The sequence below is a fragment of the Pristis pectinata genome, chromosome 12, assembly GCF_009764475.1.
Source record: "Pristis pectinata isolate sPriPec2 chromosome 12, sPriPec2.1.pri, whole genome shotgun sequence".
Taxonomy (NCBI): domain Eukaryota; kingdom Metazoa; phylum Chordata; class Chondrichthyes; order Rhinopristiformes; family Pristidae; genus Pristis; species Pristis pectinata.
This window is the reverse complement of record NC_067416.1, coordinates 35,464,466-35,488,002: the sequence shown is the minus strand read 5'-3', so window position 1 is coordinate 35,488,002 and position 23,537 is coordinate 35,464,466. Positions and strand designations below refer to the sequence as shown.

Here is a 23,537-nt window from a genome sequence, read left to right as displayed (position 1 = left end):
CTACGCCAAGACAACGAGAGGTAAAGACAGAGTCCAAGGAGGGGAGGCTGGTGTCCGTGATGCGCTGGGCTGTGTCCACAACTCTCTGCAGTTTCTTGTGGTCTTGGGCAGAGCAGTTGCCATACCAAGCCGTGATACATCCAGATAGGATGCTTTCTATGGTGCATCAGTAAAAGTTGGTGAGAGTCAAAGGGGACAAACCAAATTTCTTTAGCCTCCTGAGGAAGTAGAGGCTCTGGTGAGCTTTCTTGGCCATGGCATCCACGTGGTTTGTCCAGGACAGGTTGTTGGTGATGTTCACTCCCAGGAACTTGAAGCTGTCAACCCTCTCGACCTCAGCACCATTGATGTAGACAGGTGTATGTACACCGCCCCCTTTCCTGAAGTCAATGACCAGCTCTTTAGTTTTGTTGACATTGAGGGAAAGGTTGTTGAGTCTTGAAGGTTGCAATGTGCCAAGGAAGATGAGATGCTATTCCTCAAGTTTATTTTGAGCTTCTTTGGAAAATTGTAAGATGCCAAAGGCAGAGAGGCCAGAGGGTGTGAGGTGTGGACAAGATGGCTGTGGGAGTCCGTGGGCTGATAATGGACCTTGGTCTCTAACCTATCCCCTGAGATGGAGATAGAGAAGTCAAGAAAAGGAAGGAGTCAGATATGAATGTGAAAGTGAGAGTAGATTGCAAATTGACAGCAATTGAAATGAAATTTTTGAGTTACTTATGTGGTAGGAAATACCACCAATAGAGTCATCAATGTAATGGAAAAAGAGGTAAGGGAGAGAGCCTGAGTAGGACTGAAAGAAAGACTGTTCAAGGAGACACAAGAGACTTCAGATGCTGGAATCTAGAGCAGAAAAAAACAAACTGCTGGACGAACTCAGTAGGTCAAACAGCATGTGAGGAGGCAAAGGGGTGGTCAACATTTCAGGTCCTATCCTGATGCAGGGTCTTGACCCGAAACACTGACCATTCCTTTGCCTCCACACATGCTTCCTGAAAGACTGTTCCAGGTTGGGCCCATGCCAGTTTGCTTAGCTACACCTTTGATTTGGATATAGTGAGTGCAGGTAAAGGAGAAGTTGTTCAATGTAACAATGAGTTTGGCCAGATGAACAAAATTGGGGGTGGAATGGGTCTGTTCAGATCTCTCTTCAAGGAAGAAGTGCAGGGCCTTCAGGCCCTCTGGTGTGGAGAGAAGTGTAAAGGGATTGGACATCCATGGTGAAGATAATCTAGTTGGCAGCAGGAAACTGGAAATGGTCTTAGTGGTGGAGGATCTCAGAGGCGTCATGGATTGATGTGGAAAGGGACTGGAGACAGGGAGAAAGAATAGAGTCAGGGCAGGAAGAAATCTGTTAGCCAGGAACATAATGATACAATGGTCCATCAGGACAATCCTGTCTCTGTTCAGCCGCTGCTTTTGGGCAGCACAGTGACACAGCTAACAGAGCTGCCGCTTCACAGTTCCAGCAACCTGGATTCAATCCTGACCTCCAGTGCTGTCTGTGTGGAGTTTACACATTCTCCCTGTGACTGTACGGGTTTCCTCTGGGAGATTTGTGAGGTTAAATGGCCACTGTAACTTGCCGCTGGTAAGTAGATGAGTAGTAGAATCAAGGAATAGTTGATGGGAATTTGGAGAAAAAAGGTTACCAGGAAAATTAGTGGGGGAATGGGATTGGCCTGTGAGTTGGAATATTCTCAATGGGCCAAATGGTCTCTTTCTCTGTCTTGAGGAAATATGGATTATAGCTCTTGAGGAAGACGTGGAAATGAGCTGTGTGGGGTTGAGGGCTATGAGGCATAAGATATCTTTATTAGTCACATGTACTGTACATCAAAACACACAGTGAAATGTATCTTTGCGTAGAATGTTCTGGGGGAAGTCTGCAAGTGTCGCCACCTTCTGGCATTAACATAGCATGCCCACAACTTCTGAACCCTTGTGTCTTTGGAATGTGGGAGGAAACCGGAGCACCCGGAGGAAACCCCCGCAGTCATGGGGAGAACATACAAACTCCTTACAGGCAGTGGCCAGACTTGAACCCAGGTCGCTGGTGCTGTAATAGTGTTACAAAAAGATTTCCTGATGATCTCATTGGGAGACAAAAACCTGATGTTTAGTGGTGAAGTCATGGTCCAGGGGAAGGTATGAGGAGGTGATTGAGAGGCAACTTTCAGCCTCTGCAAGGTAGAGATCAGAGAATACACTATTGTTCTTGAGGTGCTGCTTCAACGTCAACCAGATGTCTCACTGGAATAAGTTCAAAAGGTTCTCTAAATTTTTTTTTGACTTCTTACAGTGGGCTCGCCATAAACGAGTAAAGTTGGTGGTGGATCGTGAGTATGAAACCAGCTCAACTGGTGAGGACAGTGCACCGGAGGCACAAAGGATTCGCATCAAGCACCCAAATAACCACAGCAACATTAACAGTAACATCTACGTTGTTCAAAATGGATCCATCATAAGAACAAGACGTAGCTGCCCTCCTACCAATGGAAAAGCAGCTTCGCCTGCAAGAGTGGGAAAGCATTTTAAGAAACTAGATAAACTGGCAGCCACCCAGGAAGAAAAGGCCCCATTGAACAATCCGTCGTCAGATGTAACCGCTTCTTGCAGCAATGACAATCTTAATGCAAGGCCATCGAGCAGCTCTGTGGCTTCCGGCAGCACAGGGCCCAACAACTGCATGTCCAGACTGAGCACAGTAAAGGCAAGGAGCGAGAGAGCAAAAAGCACAGATGACCAAGAATCCGCTGTTGATAATGAAGATGCTAAGGAGCCTTTGGAATCTCACAGTGATCAAACACAATCTGACGAGGAGGAACTGTGGATGGGGCCCTGGAATAACCTTCACATACCAATGACAAAACTCTAAATTAGAATTTTTATTGCAATTAATGACAAAGAAATCACTTTTTTACGGTTACTGTGGAAAAGTAATGATGATTTCCAATTTGTTCACTTCAAACGTGCATTTTGATTTATGTAACTTGCATTCATTGGGGTCGTCAGGCATCCACATTCCAACGATCATAGAAATGGGCAGCATCTTTAGTCACAAAGAAATCCATGAATATGATAGTGATTTCATGCTTTGATTGTGAATATGGAAATAATAGACTTGGTGCTGATACCTGCCCTGCCTGGCAATCACAATGAAGTAAAACTAAAGGTTCACAGTTTGAGGGACTGAAGTAAATTGGTTTCCTTACATAAAACGTAACCCTTATCTATTTTTGCAGATGTTGATAGATTACACTGATTTCAAATGGTGGCCTCGTTCTGACAGAGCTAATTACCTTCAGTGACTGATGGAAATTTCAAAATGTACTGGGGTGCAAATTCATCTTCAGACACATGCACTGAATATAAGATGTAATGGTGGATGCTTTTGTTGACTTCAGTGGAACAGAATTTCAAATGAGCAGTACAATGTGATTACACTACTCCACTCTGTGTTTAGCACATGTGGCTGATGATGAATCTCTGCCCTGTTTTCTTAGAAAAAATATTATACTTTTTAAAAGCTCTTCCCTCCCTTCTCCCATCCCTTCCCATGATTTTTAAGTTACTTTCCCCCACTTTGTGAGCAGAGATTTCAACAGGTGCCCATTGAGAGGAAAATTGAATCAGCTAACTTATAACGAGGAAAGACCTTGAATATTTGGCCTTAACACTCTACTTTTGAGATAGTGCTGGATGATGTTTTAATGAATGAAACATGGTACTTATTTACAGCTCTACTACACTTCGAGAATTGATTTGCAACTTATTTACTTATTTATTGGGTTTTATACTTTGAGTGTTAATTGTCTTTTGTTGTGTAAACTACATTCGGAAACTAAATGATTAGAAGTGCCATGCACTGAAATAGTTATTCCACTTGAATCTTAAATTTCCGTGACAATATTGATGTGAGATTGGATAAACAGTGAATTCTGGTAATGATGCATTGCATAAATCTGATATCTACTGAGATGTGCCCAGGTGTTACTGACAAAATGTTAGTTTCAGATGGTAGTCAAGAGAGACTTAAGGAAAGTTTTCCACAAGCATGTGGTGAAGTCAATTAGCTGGAGATTAAACAGAATACCAGGTTGTTGCCACACAATAGCATTATTGTATTTGGCGTGCGAGCTTTTGCACGGGCAAGCTCTGTTTTGTTGGCACATTTGACAATAGATCCTGGCAGGTTTTGCACATCTCTCTTCTTTCCCTCTCCCCTCATCACTGAAGTCTGGTACATAACATTATTGGTGGCATTGATTAACCAACAAATGTGGATTTTAGGTATTATTTCATAAATCATACTTCGAATTCTGTAAAGCTGGACATTTTGTTTTAAATTATCACAATACTCCTTAGGTTTTGGCTGGATCTGTGCACTCATAGAATTCCCTCTCAATGGCGAGATATAAAATCTAGCACCGAGTGCGGCACTTGACATTTTTTATAGTGAGTGTTATTCGAGCTGGGCTGATCTTAAAAAATGAACTAAAATTGGGATGTTACTTGGTAGGGCTGAGCACCTCACAATTATGTTGCCTATCTAACCATTCTGCACACTAGACCTCATAGTAGGTATCAGCAAGCTGTTGACAACATCAGCACCGTGCTTTGCTTTCTATTCTGAAAATTATCAACTTTGATAGGATAATAATAAAAAGAAACTAATGTCCTATCCACACTAAAATTCCATCATTAACTATGTTTTCAAGTTAATTAACTGTCCTTCCATATTGCTGATGATGTCAGTATCAATATTTCTCAGAGTTCAAGATTTTGTTCTCTTGCTTTCTAATTTTTATTCTAGAATGTTTTCCTAAAAATGTTTAATAACTTTATATACTTGCAGCCATGATTCATATGCTTCTGTTTGCTGTTGTGCATAATTTATCAATGATTTATATCTTCTGTTTAAAAAAGATTTTTGAAAGGTTTAAAGTGCTGAATTTTGACTTATGCCAAAACAAATCACTCTCTACTTCTAAATCAGTGGATTTGAGTTCACCCTCGACCAAATAATTCAAAATTGCTAACATGTTTTATGCTTATGGGATATTGTAAATGTGGTCCAGGTTACAGTAAGTTAAAATTTGAATTGTTTTTCAAGGGTACTGGATCTCGGCGATGTAGGTCTGTCAGTGCAACACTGTTGAATTCAAATCATTTACACCAGTTGTGGACCTAAAATATGCTGAGATGTTAAGTTGAATCAGAAATGAGAAAATGCCAAACAGCCACTGAAAATTATAACATGGTTGCCTCAGTCCAGTTTTGGACAACTGTTCTGATTTTATGTCTGCTATCCTAACTTTGAAAAAACTCACATTCTTTTGGGCACAGAATTCCATTTTCAATTTTGAGGGAATAATCTATTATAGTGTCTATACTATTGTAAAGCCTCCTCTTTTGGTAACCAGTTTCTCTCATGAGTTTGAAATCTACTCTAAATCACTCCATATCGTTAAACCCAATCTATACGGTATAGTGTCGGTTCTTTGCTTGTTGTACCATTCCAATTCATTTTTTATGAGAAATGGCCAAAACATATTGTGCATTTGAAAACCTTGTCCATCAATGAATATATTTGACTGTTCTGGTCTATTCACTCCAACATTCAATTGCTTTGCCATCTCTTTTGTTGATTTATATACCTTTTCTAAGCCGTTGCTTCCAACTATGTTCTAATCTTTGTGCTTTCATGTTTTAGAACTTGTGTGTAAAATGTAATCTACCATTTCTTCAATGCTCGTTCTGTTGCTACTGTTCCCCGTGTTTAGTATCACCAGCAAAACTGGCACATTTATGGTTAGTTTGCTATCCCTCTGACAGAAAACAACAAGAATTCAAATGCCACTCTCACTTGGTTCTCAATTTAATATTTACTCTGAACTGATGTCACAATTCTCACCTGTGTTTACAGATTAACTTGCTTAGAATATAATTCCATGTTTTAATCTTTCATGACAAAGTTTACTTTTAAAGGAGGCTTTTCAAAAAAACCTATTTTGTGGTATGTCATAACTTTATCTGTAGCATCCTTAAATTAATCAAGGCAGCTCCTTTCCAAAATCTGTGCTGACTACCCCATTCGGATATAAAGTTACACAAATTCCTAATTTTTACAATTTCCATATTGATGTGAGTCTAATGAGACTGTAGTTGTCCTGGTTCAATCCAACATCCTTTTCTGTTCATGAAATTTATCAATGCCAGTGACTTCTGAATGGCTTATTTCAAAATAATTGAATCAATCAGCTCCATTAGATAATAAATGTGCTGTGAGTTCACAAGTGCTAGCAACTCCATGATGTGCCCTGTGCACTATTGGCTTATCACTGCATTGGATTATCTTGGATATATGGCACAGAGACAAGCCATTCAGCCCACGAGTCCATATTGGCATTAGTGCTGTACTCAAGACTCCTCGTGTCTTTCCTCATCTAAATCTATCAGCATAACCCTCCATTGCTGTTAACTTCATAATGTCGCAAATGTCCTGTGGGCTCACTAATGCCAGTAATTCCATGTTGTGACAATAAACTGTGAGCTCACTAATACTTGCGATTGCCCCTCATTTTACCAGTGGCCTGTGAGCTCACCAAATTGGGCAATGCCACCAAGTAACCAGTTCTGTGCCCTCTGTACTCACTGATATGACCGTGAGAATTCCTCTCTTGTCCTTTACAGATATAAACATGAACCTTTGTATTAATTTACTTTCAGTCTGCTCACAACTTAATATTCTTTCATTTTCATTACCCTCTCTGTTCTACAGCACTGCTACAGAGCTTTTACTAATGTTCTAAACCCAGTGCTTTGTTCATTCTTTCTAGGTAGACATCAATTCATTTATTTTAAATGGGTTAATATTTGCATGAAGATAATGAGAACATTATTTTTTAATACCATTTAGAATTTCTGCTTGAGCTTCAATAGTGTCACATTTTTTCTGATAGATTTTCCTCCTTTTTTTTGTAAAGAATTCCCAGTTGGAATGGACCAACATTCAGTTAAAATAGCTGTACAAAAACCTTCTGTCCTATTCTGCTGTTCATGGCCCTTGCCACCTTAACAGGGCTCTTGGGCCACTGAGGTACTGAGCTAAGTCAGATGGGAACTGTTTTGTTGGGATCCTGCTGGGATTTTAATGGCCTACTGAGTAGATTGCCCACTGAGTGAAACCTAGCAGAAAGGAGATGATGCCCTTGAAGGTAAGTCAAGTAATTTTGTACAATAGGATCAGGATTGGGAGTATTCCTCAAGAACCTATCAGAAAAGTCTGATCTTTTCCTCCTGCACTGCACACTAACACCCACCCCCTGACAATTTCTAGTGGTGACACATGGCTTCCAGGGCATGCAATTTTGCATGAAGCCAAATGCTATTTCTTTCCCCTCATTTCAGACAGCTGGGCGTTGTTACCCAGGGGTGTGAACTCAGAGGGCATTCATTCCTTGAGACACAGGCCTGTATGTTTAAAATATCCTGCGCCTCAAAATGAAGGGTGCCATCCTATTCCCCAGCCAATAAAATCCTCGTTCCTGGTTGAAACCCTTCCTTTGTACAAGTTGCTTTTCTTTACACTCCCATTTTATTTGACCATACATTTTGGAGTCTGGTTAACTATCGGCACCCTTGTATCCTGACTGCACAGGGTTTTAGTTTGAAAAGTATCATATTTCTTTGACTGACATTATTGCTATTAATTAACTTCCATTTTCCATTCACTTGACACTTTGGTTCAAAATTCTTTTTTTCTAATGCTTATTGATGTGTATAGTCCTCTATTTAAACCTGATATATCTTTTTTGTTGTTGTTTTACCACTTATTGTCATCTTTTAGCTCTCATTTGATAATTTTTGATTGTTAAAGCAACTCCAGCAAGTGAAGATGAACTAGCGAAAATATAACCAAACAAAAAGAAGTCCGTCTGTGACAATATACAGTACAATACCAGAATGATGGCCAAAACAAACTACACTGCTCAAATGTAACTAAAAATCATCTGAGATAAGATTATTTCAATCAATTAGTGAGACCACTCAAAATTAGTTTGTGCTGTAAATTATATGGATGAAAACAGAAAATTGCAAAGACAGATGAACAAAATGAATGATCAAGTCAATGGCAGGCAATGTTCATTGTGAAAAATTTGAGGTCATCTGTGATCATTCTTTGGAATTATTTCCAAAAGGCAAGAAGATTAGGAACCGCAGATGAGTAGAGAGAGTTAGGGTTTTAATTGGAGAAATAACTAAAAGTTAATGAGTGGGAAAATTACTAGGTAAAAGGAATATTGGTCTTTATCTCAAGAAAAGTGGTACGAAAGATTGTAACTTATGATCCAGTTGCACAGAATTATAGACCAAATGATTTGGTCACACATTGAGTGAAACCTGGCAGAAAGATGATGATACCCTGGAGCCTATGTCAGCACTTATTTAACAGGCCAAGAATCAGCAGGAGTTCACTTCAAGGACAGCATATGAAAAGTCTGGACTTTTGCTGCCCTACTTCCCATGCACAACATAAACCAACCTGCTCTCCTTTACCCCATACCTCATGCTTGGTGGTGGCAGGTGACTTCTAGGCCTCGCAGTTTTACCTGAAGCTTGAAGGCTACCTCTTTTCAGGTTTGAAGCAGACAGGTGGCCAGTTGGATGCACATCAGGCCTGTTTGTTAAGAAGTCCTGAGCCTCAAACACACCAGAGATCCTGTCTGGAGTGCAGCATCAACCCTGGTCAGCCCATCAAAAGATGGAGAGATTGATTTCAGTATATGTGCAATATAGATTCACCAGAAAGATATCCAATGAGTTCACAAAATGGAAAAAGCTACTGCAGAAGGCAGTTAAGAATCAATCACATTCATGTGGACCTGTAGGCCAGATTAGATAAGGGTGAAAACATTTCCTTCCCTAAAGCCACTGTTCGAAAGGCAGATGGTTTTTAGTGACGATTCTGTAAGTTCATGGTCACTTTTACTGATACGAGGATTTTATTTGAGAATTGTTTAAGTAACTGCACTTAAATTCTGCACCAACTTTAATGAAATTTGAATTCACGTCTCTGGATCATTAGTACATGCCTCTGGATAACTAGTCTAGTCACAAGATGGAGAATTGGTTTTCAGACTGAAAGCAAAGAGAGAAGATAAACAGATCCTTCTCAGGTGGTAGGCTATGACTAGTGGGTACTACAGGGATTAGTGCTTGGGTTCCAGCCACTCACAATCTGTGTCAATGGTTTGACTGAGGGGACCAAATATTATTTTTCCAAGTTTGCTTGACAATACTAAGTTTGAGGATTGTGAGTACAGACGAGGATGTAAAGCGGCTTCAGGGGATGTAGTGAGGCTGAGTGAGAGGGCAAGAACATGGAAATTAGAATATAATGTGGAAAATGCAAGGTCATCCACTTTGGTGAACATAACAGAAAAACAGATTATTTGTTAAACGGTGAGAGATTGGGCTGTGTTGATATTCAAAGGACCTGAGTGTCCATGTGAACAATTCACTAAAGGTCAACAGGCAGGTGCAGCAGGCAATGGAATGATAGGCTTTATATTGGGAGGGTTTGATCACAGGAGTAAGGAAATCGTGTTGCAATTATGTCATGTGTTGATGAGTCCACAACTGGAGCACTGCATATGACTTTAGTCTCCTTACCAAAGAAAGGAAGTACTTTAGAAGAAAGGCAGCGAAGATCCACTAGGCTGGTTCCAGGGATGGCAGGTAGTTGTATGAGGGGAAAGTGTGAACACTGGGACTCTCCAGAGTTCAGGAAACAAGAGGAGGTCTCATTAAAACTTAAAATGTTGTTTAAGGGTGGATGCAGGGAGGATGTTTCCCCTGACTGAGGAGTCTAGGACCAGGGCGCACAATTTGAACCTAAAATGCTATTTAAGACTGGGATCAGAGAAAAAAAAATCTTCATTCAGAGAGTGGCTAGTCTGTGGAATTAGCCACAGGTTAGCCAGGGCTGTGGAGGCTCAGTCACTGAATTAGTTCAAAACAAAGATTGATAGATTTCTGAATATTAAGGGATTCAAGGCTGGGAAATGGTACTGAGATGGAAGATCAGCCATGATCTTGATGAATGGCGGAGAAGGCTCAAGGAGCCAGATGGCTGACTCCTTGTCACATTTCCTGAGTTCTCATAACCTCTCTATAGTGTGCTGTAGGCAGTCTTATTTGAATTGTGAGTTGAATCTAATCTTGTTTCATCTGCACAAATTGGCTGTCATTTTGTCACCATAACATTGACTGATCTTCAGAAATAACTAATTGGCTGTAAACTGCATTGGAATGTACTGCTGAAATTGTGTAGCGTTAATGCTAGTTTTCTTTCTGTACATTGTTTTGCTCATTTCTTTCGCTGGAATTGTTTGCATGTTCTGCTTGTGTGTTTCTACAAAGCAATACCCCATCTTAATAGCATAAAAAGAATGATTTTCATCAGTGGTCATGTTCTTTTCTCATAACTTCAGATTTACTTAAAAACCAGGTTAAAATCTCTTGATGCGTCCAAATAGTTTCTGCATTTCAGCACTAATTTTACACCTCATAAGGTTTCTTGGCAGCATAAAAAAATTCTGTTAGTTGTATTCAGTGGAAATTGTAAGCAGAATTTTCCATCAATTTCAGTGGTCAGAAAATCACAGGCAATGCATCCATAATTAGCTGTCCTCTACACACAAGGTCTCACTCTGACAAGGGCCCTTGAAAAATATCACTGGGACCAAATCTTGTGGTAATTCTGGGTTTTTTAAAAATGGGGCATTGGTTCAATCAGTTTTGCTTTCTGCTGATGCTGCTGCTGTTGTGTGAGTGCAGTCCTAATTTAGAAATCAGGCTTGAGTTGGCGCTGAAGTGAATGAGAGCAAATGTCTCTGGAGAAAGGCACATTAGAGCCAATTCACTTCTTACAAATCTTACCAAGTTTAGCATTGGTGCAAAGCCAAAACACTTTCACACCAATATTAGACTTATTGAGTCCATGTGCTGTTAGCTGATAGGATTTCACTAATCAATGCCAGAAACTTCCTTATTTTAACCTATTTATCAACAGGTCTGGTTAATTTGCTGCTTGAACATAATTATTTCTCCTAATGTGACACAATGAGTTTCTTATCTTATCGTGCTGGTACAAATTGCCAAAATATAATTCCACCATCCCTCTCCCCACAATATTAATAGTCATCCATTCTTTAAATAAAACATTACCGCCTGCTAAAGTTCCTGATTGAAACAGACAATCTGCTCCCAGGCGATATTTGGTGATATTGAGTTGGCTGCTGAAAGATGCATCAGACCCATTAATCAGAAGGAAAAAAATGCTGGAAAATGTATTGAAAACAGAGACTATTATAAATCATTCTTACCGGACAATAAAGCAGGGAAGTATATCGGTGCTACAATCCACAGTTCATGCCTCTGCCTGCTGTGTGGTCCCCTGCATGCCTTTTCAGAGTTAGGTTGGATTTCTAAGGGACCATCAGAAGTAATAGAGTAATAGTAAGGAAAAGGACAAGTAAGCTGTAAGCTATCTTGTGCCCTTTAAAATGGCTGGGTCAATTTTGTCAACACTATTTGGGCAATAATCTGCCAGAGCAGACCCCCACTGACTCTCTAATCTGTCCAATTCTCAATGCGTTGATCTTCCAAATCTATTTTGTTGAATAGTTGGATGCAATAAACCCTTACATATTAACGAGCAATGCAATATCCAGATGGAAGTTGAAATTGAGTGCAAATAGATAAAGAAGCAGTGGAAGAACTGATCAAGTGAAATTGCATTTATAGCATAGATTTCACTGAACAGATTCACAAAACAAATACGGATGGGATGCAGAGCATTAGTATAGAACAAGAAAGCCCCTCAGGAGAATAACTAAACAATAAGAAACAGCTGCTTCCCGTGCCAAGGCTGATTGGAAGGATACGCACGAAAAAACTTGACAGTGCACATTTGTAGATATAAAAATTACAGCACAGAATAGTATCTTGGTGGAAGATGTTCATCAGAGTAACATTAACTTATTAGAAAACCTATATGTTGAAAAATTGCACCAATATGCCTTCAAGGACAATTGACCTTGTTGATGTATGCTTGATGCTGGCCTTTGGCTGTCATTCTGCTGGCTGCTCTGTAATAGTGATTAGAAAATGTCCTAGTCTCTGATTTTTTTTTAATAAATGTTCGTACGTACGCTTATGTTGGTATAATTAATCCTGTCTGTTTGAGTTATTAATAAATGCATCAAATACAATGAACAGTTTTCCAATGGCTCCTTAATTGGTAATATCTATTACCTTACTTGTATGCCATCTCAAAATTAATTGCATTACTGCATGTGGGAACATGCACACTTCTCAGACTAGGTGACAGCATACTAAGGAGGGAAAGTTATGGCACCTTTGGGTCCCAATGATATTGATTATGATGTACTTGGGATAACTCGATACCCGAGTAAGCAACCTAAAGAAAGGTCAAAATAAGTGAAAGAAAAGATTGAACAAATTGAATTGGGAATTGGGAAAGGAATCTCGAGAGAGGATGTATTGGTGACAGCATCAAAGTTGTGAGCAACAATTGCTGGGTCAGGGCCAGATGGAAGAAGCAGGGTTACTGCAATGTGGTAATTTTCCCAGTGCAGAAATACTTGGGTCTAATGTGATTCCATGCTGAAGTGGGTCCTCCCAATTCAAGCTCATTTCAATCGGAGTCTGTCAAGATGAAAATAATTTTACATTTCTCTCGTCAGCCATAGCTGGTGACAACTGCTTTTTAAACTGATGTAAGGACAAAAATAAAAATCAAAGGCAATTAGGGATGGCTAACATATACTGACCTTCTCGGTGATACATTGCACGAATGAAAAATGATTTCATAGTTTAACAGTGGGCTTGGTGGCAACCCTTGTTTATTTTGCCAATGTCAAGTGGGCTGATAGATGTTGAAGGGCTGCATCCTTCAGCATTTAGCCATTTCAATTGCTTTACTGATTGGTCTGACAGCTTAACAAGCAATGCTGCACAATCTGTGTGACAAATTCAGAAAAGATAGATTTTACAAGCCTGTTCCCCTGGCACGGAGCTTCACATGTTGGGAAAGCAGCTCAGTAGCCTTGGCAGGATTGGCCATCCAACCAGGAGCTAAACTGATAAAGCCTGCTCCCCAGAGTCAAACTAAATAATATTGCATTGGAAGAGCACCTGAGGGGGAATACTGTGCTTTCCTTGTAAGCTGCTGCCATCTATTGGAGTCCTGTCAGAGGTGTAAGTTAATTTGTAACATGCAAGGCAATCTTTCAAGTCATTCTGGTGCTTTAACTTTCGAAAAGAAATACCTCTTGTGTCAGCACTCTCAATGTCTCTCAAACAACAATCGAGTTAGTACAGAGGCATTATTTGGGATTGCTGACTCCTCTATCATTTGGCTGCCAGCTATTGTGTTTTCATGTTGTAAATCCACGGAACCTCCATCCACATTCATCCTGTTGCCCTGTCATCCCGTGCTTGAGTAAACAAATTTGCCCAGTATTATATTTATGAGTTCTATCATATTACTATTGATTCTTTTGGGTGGGATTGGGAAGCAGACCAGAGTAGCAGATGATACAATATAAGTTCTGAATTGGAGTCGTTCACTTCATATTCATTCTCCTTTAAAAGTTGAAAACAAGTGTTGAAAGCTCACAAAGGCGATTCTGCATCCCTACAAAAGAAAAATATGACAAACGCACAAGAATAATGGGAGAGCAGAAACTTGTTTTAAAAATTAAACCTGTAATAATTTGGTTATTCCTGACTTAAAGTTCTGAATGTTTGGCAAAGTCAACTTGTTTTTTTATAATGTTGGTTATGATCACTAATGTGGATATATGCCCAGCCTGTATGTTGTTGAAAGGATAAATGGCAAATCAAAAGTCTGTTTATCGCTGAGAATAAAAAAAACAGGTGGCTGTCTCAACATCTGTGAAGAAGTAAACAGACTGGATTCTCTGGTAATGACAGTCAGGAGTCATAAGGCTGAGACAAAAGCTATTTGCTGAGAAAGGTAAGACCCAGTGTTGCTTGAACTCTGAACTTGGTAATGATTAGGAGAGACAACTTGAAGCAGGCAAGGAAGAATTGCTTTGGAAGATCCTTCCAAAAACAAATGTTCTGACAATCTGCATTCTGTAGCTTATTATGGTTGCAAGTATTATCTTGATAGTTTGTTTCCTAATATTTGGCAATCAAACAAAATGCTTCATTTTGGTACCAAATTCTTCATGATGAAGGAATACTATCCACTGCTGCCATCTCCTTGCCACATCCCAAACCAAGAACCAGACAAATAAATCCTCCCAATAATAGTCAGCAGATTCATTGAACGGGAATGGATCCCTGATCTATGAAGGTTAAATGTATAAAGAAACACTGCATTTGTTTGGTGATACTTTGAAGTACCAACCAATACTTGGAATTTTCTCAGAACTGCTCCACTGTTCCTCTGCAACTTCTATAGACTAGTCATACAATTGTAGAGAGATCAGCATGGAAGCAGACCCTTTGCCCCACTGAGTCTATACTGACCATCATGCACCAATTTATACTAATCTTCACTAATCCCATTTTATTCCCTCCACATTCTACCAAGCATCTACAAGTTAGAGGCAATTTACAGTGGTCAATCAACCTATCAACCTGCATGTTTTTGGGATGCAGGAGGAAATCAGAGCACCTGGAGGAAACCCATGTTTCCCAGGGAGAACACTCCACGTGCAAACTCCACACAGACAACACCAGATGTCAAGATTGAACCTGGGGTCACTGGAACTTTAAGAAGCAGTCCTAATAGCTGCATCACTGTGCCACCTCATAGGACATAGAACATTACAGCACAGTACAGGCCCTTCGGCCCACAATGTTTTGCCAACATTTTATCCTGCTCGAAGATCTATCTAACCTTTCCTTCCCACATAGCCCTCCATTTTTCTATCATTCATATGTCTATCTAAGAGTCTCTTAAATGTCCCTAATGTATCTGTCCCCACAACCTCTGCCGGCAGTGCGTTCCACGCACCCTCCACTCTCCATGTTAAAATCTGCCGCTGACATCCCCCCGATACCTTCCTCTGATCACCATAAAGTTATGCCCCCTCGTGTGATCCATTTTCGTCCTGGGAAGCCAAGTGGGAAAGTAACTGATACAAATTTCCATGGATTAGATCTAAGGGAATTTCAATCCTTGTAATCACCGTTCTTCCAAGTTTATTTGTTACTTTAAAATATGTATCAAAATCATACTTATCTCACTGATGAAGTATTTCTATCAGCATTTTTTTTTAGTTAATCACTTGTTAATTAATAGTGTGAAAAACGTTACAATTAAATGCATTTTGTTAAAGCAAGCTATTTTTTTCCATTGTTTTTTCTAAAAAAGCTTGATATTCAAGTCCATTCTAAAAGGGGGCACTAGAATGGAGTTCATGTGATAGGACATCAATGATTGTCCAAGTGGATTCAGGCCTCAATCGCAAAGAAATGGATGTTTCACATTTTTGAGTTTGAAATTATGCTGACAATTCTCTTCTTCCAAAGCCAGACTCAGGAGGTTGGCAACAGTGAGGCAGGAGTAAACATCACCAATAGCCTGTCCTGATCCAACCATGTAGATGCACGGCCAAGAAAGTTCATCAGCACCTCTGCTTCCTCAGGAGGCTAAAGAAATTTGGCATGTTCCCTTTGACACTCACCAACTTTTATCAATGCACCATAGAAAGCATCCTACGTGGATGCATCACAGTTTGGTACAGCAGCTGCTCTGCCTGGGACCACAAGAAACTGCAGAGAGTTGTGGACACAGCCCATCACATCACAGAAACCAGCCTCCCCTCCATGACTCTGTCTATACCTCTTGCTGGTTTTGTGAAGCAGCCAGCATAATCAAAGACCCCACCCATCTGGGTCATTCTCTCTTCTCCTCTCTCCCATCAGGCAGAAGACACAGAAGCCTGAGGGCACATACCACCAGGCTCAAGGACACCTTCTATCCCACTGTGATAAGGCTATTGGACAGTTCCCTTATATGATGAAATGGACTCTTGACCTCACAATCTTCTTATGACCTTATTGTACTTCCCTGTATCTGTGACACTTTACTCTGTATTCTGTTATTGTTTTTACCCTGTACTACCTTATTCAACTATGTAATGAATTGATCTGTACGAACAGTATGCAAGACAGGTTTTTCACTCTGCTTCAGTACAAGTGACAATAATAAACCAAAACCAATACTTCAAAGTATCACCGGACAAGTGCATTGTTTCTTTATACATTTAACTTTCGTAGAGCTGGGATCCATTTACTGTCAATGAATCTGCTGACTATTATTGGGAGGATTTATTTGTCTGGTTCTTGGATTGGGATGTGACAAGGACACAGCAGCAGCAGGTAGTATCCCTTCATCACGAAGAATTTGTTGAGCATTGGAGGCCAACATGTGGTTGGATGGTTTGGGATTGGCCTGGTTACAGTCTGGTCATGGATGCTAGTTTCAGCATCAGGTGGGTCAGTGATCGGGGCCAGAATTCAAGATTGGGAAATCGGGGATGTCAACATCATGTCTGATGGAAAGGAGATCAGGGATGGTTGGATGGGAATTACCTATCTGCTGGTTCCCCAGGTCAGCACCTTGAATTATTGTGCCAGGAACATCCAATGTTGGGCATCTGAAGGACAATGTGACCCAAGTTTCCCTGGAATCCCTGGAATCGCAGGGAATGATATCTTCATACTCATCTCTGGCACAAAAATCAGATTAGGGTGGCAAGAGTGACTTCTGTTAGGAAGTGCCTGGTCAGATCTTTGTAATTTGATTCAGAAATGCTCACAAATGTAGTTTGTTCCTGATTTATTCCTGCATTATTTGGGGAAAATGCTCAACAATCCATTTTCTAAGAACAGGCCATCCCCGGGCTACGAACACCCAACTTATGGACACCCCTACATACGAATGAACTCTCAAAATATTAAATTCAGAAGTCCCACGCACGTACAAACATTTGTTCCTATGAACAGGAGAACTAGTTTCCTCTCTCCACATTTGGTAATTGTTCTTTCTTACAGTCTTGTGTTTTTGATGCAGTTCAGAACCATACTGTTGCGGTATGGTGACCATATTGAGTAATTATTTTGTTTTTTTTCTGACTTCTGGAAAAAATTGACATAAGGACATCTGTAAAAGCAGAACTGGTTTGTTGCTTGGAGACGGTCTGTAATCATCTCATACCATATGAATTCCTGCTTGGTTCTTTGTGTCTTCTCCTTCATTGTAACTGTGAAGCTTTCTTTAATTGTTTATTCCGCAACCGCAATAATAATAGATTTTTTATTATGATTACTTTTGCTCTAATAGTTCTTTGCGTATAGATTGCCAGCCATTTTTCACTCATTGCTAAATTATAGATCTGGTATATAACCAGGCACTTTGATTCATGCTCTAAAAACTAAATTCAACAAGCTTACCTTTTGTGGATTTATTTCATCCCCTTGAAGATGATAGTAGATTCTTTTCAATTTATTTTGGGATAAATATAAATTGAATATTTGGACACGTAGTTATTTTTCATGTTAATTTCCACTGTTCAATTCATAGATTCATAGATTTATACAGTACAAAAGCAGGCCTTTTGGTACAACTCATCCATAGTGATCAAGATGCCTTTCTACATTAATTTCATTTGCCTGTGTTTGGCCCATATCCCTCTAAAGCTTTCCTATCCATGCATCTGTCCAAATGCCTTTTAAATGTTGCAAATGTACCTGCCTCTACCACCTCGTTTGGCAGCTCATTTCATGTATCCTTCACCCCTGTGTGAAAAACTTGCCTGTCAGATCCTCTTTAAATTTTTCCCCTCTCATCTTAAACCTATGCCCCATAGTTTTAGACTCCCCTACCCTGGGAAATTGACTGTGGCTATCTACCCTATCTATGCCCCTCATCATTTTATGAATCTCAATAAGGTCACCCCTCAGCCTCCTTCACTCCAGGGAAAACAGTCCCAGCCTATCCAATCTCTCTTTATAATTCAATCCCTCCAGTCCAGACAACATTCCTGTGGATCTTTTCAGTACCCTCTCTAGCTTAATCACAATTTGTACATCTTCTCCCCTCCCCCACCCACCTACTTTCCCCTCTCACCTGGACTCGCCTATCACCTGAACTCACCTATCCCCCACCTGCATGTGCTCCTCCCCCTCCCCCCACATTCTGGCTTCTGCCCTCTTCGTTTTCAGTCCCGATGAAGGGTCTCGGCCCAAAACGTTGACAGTTTATTTCCCTCCATGGATGCTGCCTGACCTGCTGAGTTCCTCCAGCACTTTTTGTGTATTGCTCCAGATTCCAGCATCTGCAGAATTTCTTGTGTCTCCATTGTACAAATGTAACAACTAAGTGCCTCAGTTGATTCAGGCAAGCATAACATATGCCTTCTTCACCACTCTGTCCACCTGTTTTGCCACTTTCAGGGAAAGAGTACCCAAAGTTTCACTGTTCAATAACACTCCCCAAGGACCTGCTATTCCTTGTGTATGTCCTGGCCTGGCTTAACTTCCCAAAGTGCATCACTTTGCACTTGTCTGAGTTAAATTCCATCAGACATTCCCTTGCCCGCTTCCCCATTTGGAAAATGATAATGCTAGTGTGAAGGTTAGTTTGCATGTAATATCAATGTCAATTTTCAAATTCTGACAGAAGTTCAGTAATTTTCTAAGTGCTTTATTAGCTTTTTGTGGACAGCAATAATTGAAGAAAGGTTTCAATTTTTATATCTGAACGAATGACATCCCAAGAGGCAATGCTCTTTTCTGTAATACTGCAAAGCAACGACTGAGGAGGGGCCTGATCATAGTCTTTGAATTACAGAATAAACACAGAAAATGCTGAGAAGAATCAGCAGTCAGGCAGTTCTGTTCTGATGAATGAGCATCAGCCTGAAATCCTAACTCTGTTTCTCTCTCCTCAGATGCTTCCTGACCTGCTGTGTATTTCAGACGTTCTTTGTTTTAATCACAGAATCCCAGCATCTGCAGTTTATCTTTTGCTTTTATTTATTTTAGGGATTGGGTTTGAAGGGGTTGACATCGAGAAGATATTGCATTTGCAGAGAAACCTGATACTTTAAATGTAAGATAGCCTCGGAGAGATTTATTTATTCAGGCAGGAGTCAGAATTTGTACCCTGTTACCACATGGAATGGTTACTGCATTTAAACAGAAATGAGGAAAAAAGGGATGAAATGCTATGGCAGTAGTGGCAGACAGAGAAAGGTATGTGGTGACTCATGCAGGATTTAAGATTTGTGATCGACCAATTGAACTGCAAGGTCATTTCTGTGCTGTAAATTCTAACTCCTTCTAACTTCAGTCATTCTACAAATAATTGCCTCTTGTCTTCTATTAATGTATTAAGTTACATTTACATGGAGCTCACAATGCAGAAATGGTTCATTTGTCTTAACCAGTGCCAGCATTTAAACTCCATTCGGAAAAGCATTAAAAATGGATGCAAAGTTTACAGTCAACATACATGAGTTAATAGGAGTAAGAGAGAAGAACAGAAGGAAAACTGGAAGGACAGAGCTTCAGGAGTTGAGTTTCCATTGGTTTTATCAGCACAATCTGCTGAATTTATGTTCAAGATCCATGAATTCTAAACTGTTATATGCCCCAAATCACAAGAGTTTGCATTTTCTCAGCATCTCATGCTGATTTAGTATTCAATACACACAAATCCACAAAACTGGCCACATACCCTAATTGAAATTGTAAGATTCTTTCTATTGCACTAGTCTAGAGGAGTCTTAAATTATGCTTGTTTTCTTCAGTGCACTATGGTGAAGTTTTAAAAGAAATTTCATAACAAAATGTATTTAAAGTAACTAAATAGCTAGTGCCTGATGAAGCTATTAAGTTGTTCAATACAGACATACAGGTACTTCTGAATGACTTTAAATCAGTTTATTTACAGGCAGAACACTGGAATCTTTCAAACAAATATTCAAACATGCAAGTTAGCAGCAGGGGTAGGACATTCAGCCCCTCAAGCCAGGTCTGCTACTTAATAAGATCTTGGCTGATCTCATTGTAATGTTCATCTTGCTTTGCAATCTGCTCATGTTACCTTTTCACCCCTTGCTTATCTAAATCTGCCTTTAAAATATTCACAGGCTTTGCTTTCACCGTCCTTTGAGAAAGAGAGTTCCAATGACTCTCAGTCCTCTGAGAGAGAAAAAAAATTACCTTGTCTTGTCATGAATGTGTGTGCCCTTGTTCTAGATTCTCCTGCAAGAGGCAACATTCCCTTCACTTCCACTCTGTCAAGACTTCTCAGGATCTTGTATGTTTCAATGAATTTTTCCAATAAAACTCCTTAAAAAAATTCAGCCTTAAATACACAGAGGAATACTTTTCAATGAAAAGGATCAATATGTGCCTGATTGCACTAGTTCAGGGATAATTTTCTGCTTCCAATTATGCAAATGAATTTTAGTGAAAATTCAAACTGTAACCAAAGCAACATAACTTCTCACAAAATACTGGAGGCATTCAGCAAGTCAGGCAGCATCTATGGAGAGAAATAAACAGTCGACATTTCGGATCAAGACCCTTCATCAGGACTGGAAAGGAAGAGGGCAGAAGCCCACGATCTATTTGTCCCACTGCCATCTGGCAAGTGGTACCGGAGCATCAGGGCCAGAACTACTAGACTGTACAACAGCTTTTCCCGCAGGCTGTCAGGCTCCTGAATACCCTGGTGGCAGTCTCAGACAAATGCCGCGTCAAAAGTCCTGGTTTGCACAACGGCGCATAAGAACTTTGGTTGCTGCTGAACATGTTTAAACACTTAGTGCAATCCACTGAGTTCTGTATTTTCTTTATCCAATTCAGTTTTGCATTAACCTTGCACTAATTTTGTATCCTGTATATACCATTTTTTGCACTATTTGTGCTTTTACAATTTTTCTGCCTGTGTTTATTGTATGTTCTCTGTTCTATGTATGTCCTCTGTTGTGTGAATCTGGGGGAAACGACATTTCGTTCCTCCATGTGCTTTACAGCGTATGGGTGAATGACAATAAAGTATAACTTGAACTTGAACTTGAGGGGGAGGAGTACAGGCTTGCAGGTGATAGGTGAGTTCAGGTGATAGGTGAGTCCAGGTGAGAGGGGGGAAGGTAGGACAGTGGGGATGCAGGACGGGTAAGAAGTAAGAAGCTGAGATGTGATAGGTAGAGAGGCAAAGGGCTGAAGAAGAAGGAATCTGGTAGGAGAGAGCAGTAGACCGTGGAATAAAGGGAAAGAGATGGGAAAAGGATAGGCAGGTCATGAGGGCAGGAGAAGGGGAAAAAGAAGAGGGAAGGGGGCCACAGGAGATCCCAGCATCTGCAGAATCTCTTGTGTCTACATAACTCCTCAATTGCACCTAAGTCATAAGTAAAAAAAAACAGCAGATAAGTGGGCATTCTAAAGTGTAGCCTCACTTTAGTGGGCACTTAATGGAGACATTATGAAGAATATATTTTTTAAAAGTTTAAAGATCAAAGTGCCTAAATTTGAGTGAGGGAGAAGCAGCAACGAGGAGGTGCTTAAGGGCAGAGTTCCAGAGAGTAACACCGAATGACAGGTGGTGAAATGGAAAACACGAGGAGGGGTGCAGGCCACGATAGCTGGGGGCAGTGAGCACTTACGTAATGTGAGCTTGCTCTTCAGTCGATCGAGGCACACCTCAACTCAAATCCTAGTTGGGCCAGACTGCTCCAGAAGCTTGGAGCAAGGCACTGTGAATTGCAATCAGACTTTTAAAGGTCAGCACCTGCAAGCTTTCGAATAAGCCACAGAACCTCCATCTCCAATGCCACACCCACTGGAAGCATCTCATGGATATAAGTAAAGTGCTGGGGTCTCACACAATGGCTGTTGATAATTGATTTTGAAATTCATTTGCCATGTTCCAGAGTTCCTGAATGATATGTATATGGATATTGGTTCAGGGGTAGATGCGGTTCATTGGAGGAAGGAAGCAGTGGGATAGACACTGGGCCTGACTGTGGGAAGTCAAGGATTATTCACCCTGCTGCTGCCTAATGGCTCTGAATACAGAAAGACGCTGGAGTTCTTCACTCTTCTTCACCATCCTCCCTCAACTGTTCTACCTTCACCACATTAGTAGAAGTCTTCAGCTGCATCCTGTCTATATTACAGAGTACAATCGTGCACAATGCAGCAAAACACCAAGTGTACCTTCAGTGACCACACAGTAAGTACAGGTAAATGCCATTGAGAAGCATGTGAGCTTTGGGAAAACTTGATGTTTTAGGTGTGCATAGGAAAATATGTAAAAGAGCTTGGCACACACAGCGCTAGCAATTAGTTTGTTGTAAGAATGGATGTAGCTGGTTGTTGTAACTAAAAATGGAAGGAACTGGAATAAAAGAAGCCGGGTATGGTTGCATCGAGCCTGCTATATATCTGGGTTACAGGCTTTGCTGTGCAGACAACGTGGTCCATGATAGGCTTTCTCAAGGAGCACAGCAGTCTCCTGTACACTGCTACTGATCCTACGAGAAGGACATAATTCTAAACTGTTAACACCCTCTTTGCAAGGCTGAGGACATATGTGAGCTCTCCCTTGGCTGTCTCCCTGCCCTGTACTGTCGGTTGAGGGCAAAGCAGGTATGGTGTTGAATTCCGTTGAAAATGGTGTTAAGGTTGTATACTCAGAAACAACAACTGATTCCTTGTATCCCAGGCACCAGAGCAAAAACTGATCCCTGTGTCTCAAACTGACCCCCTGCAAGAATAACAATTGATCCTCCGCACTCAAGACTCTGGAGCAACTGCTGATCTCCTGCATCCCGAAAACTGGAGGATGTGATTGCTATGGAGAGGGTGCAGGGGGGATTTGCCAGGATGTTGCCTTGGATGGAAAGTCTCAGTGATAAGGACAGGGTTGAGTTTGTTTTCCTTGGACCAGAGGAAGCTGAGGGGCAACATGATAGAGTATACAATATTATGAAGTGCATAGATAGGGTGGACAGTGAGAAGCCCCATCCCATAGCAGAAACATCTAAAACTGGAGGGCGTGGATTTAAGGTGAGGAATAAGAGGGTTTCATTACCTTCACTGAAAAAGAGTAAGGAACAAGGTCTTCAGCACAACCTGTTCTTGTTGGTGTTTGAACTCCACCTGAGACTCCTTCCACTCCTCTTCATTTCACAAAATCCTGTTTCTCTCATTTATCTTGTTTCCAGTAAAGGCATCAAGGCTATTCACTTCAATTGCTTCTTGATTGGAAGTTCCACATTGTTGCCATTCTCTGAGCCCAAAGATTTTCCTGAATTTCTGACTGGATGTTTATTCCATACAGACTATCCCCAGATTAAAAACAGGTTCCATTTTTACAGTCATCCGTGAGTCGATTTTGTCCATAAGATGGAAAATACACAAAATCATTCGATATGGTAACCATATCATAA

At 40.5% G+C, this 23,537-nt stretch overlaps 1 protein-coding gene across 1 annotated transcript in view; it reads left to right on the top strand.

Moving 5' to 3' along the window:
* pcdh15b (protocadherin-related 15b) overlaps nt 1–2,878 on the top strand; it is a 564,355-nt gene extending 561,477 nt beyond the window's left edge. The window contains exon 37 of the mRNA XM_052027763.1: nt 2,303–2,878. Coding sequence (XP_051883723.1) covers nt 2,303–2,878 — 576 coding nt within the window. The remainder of the gene's footprint in view (nt 1–2,302) is intronic.
* Nucleotides 2,879–23,537: the final 20,659 nt, after the last annotated feature.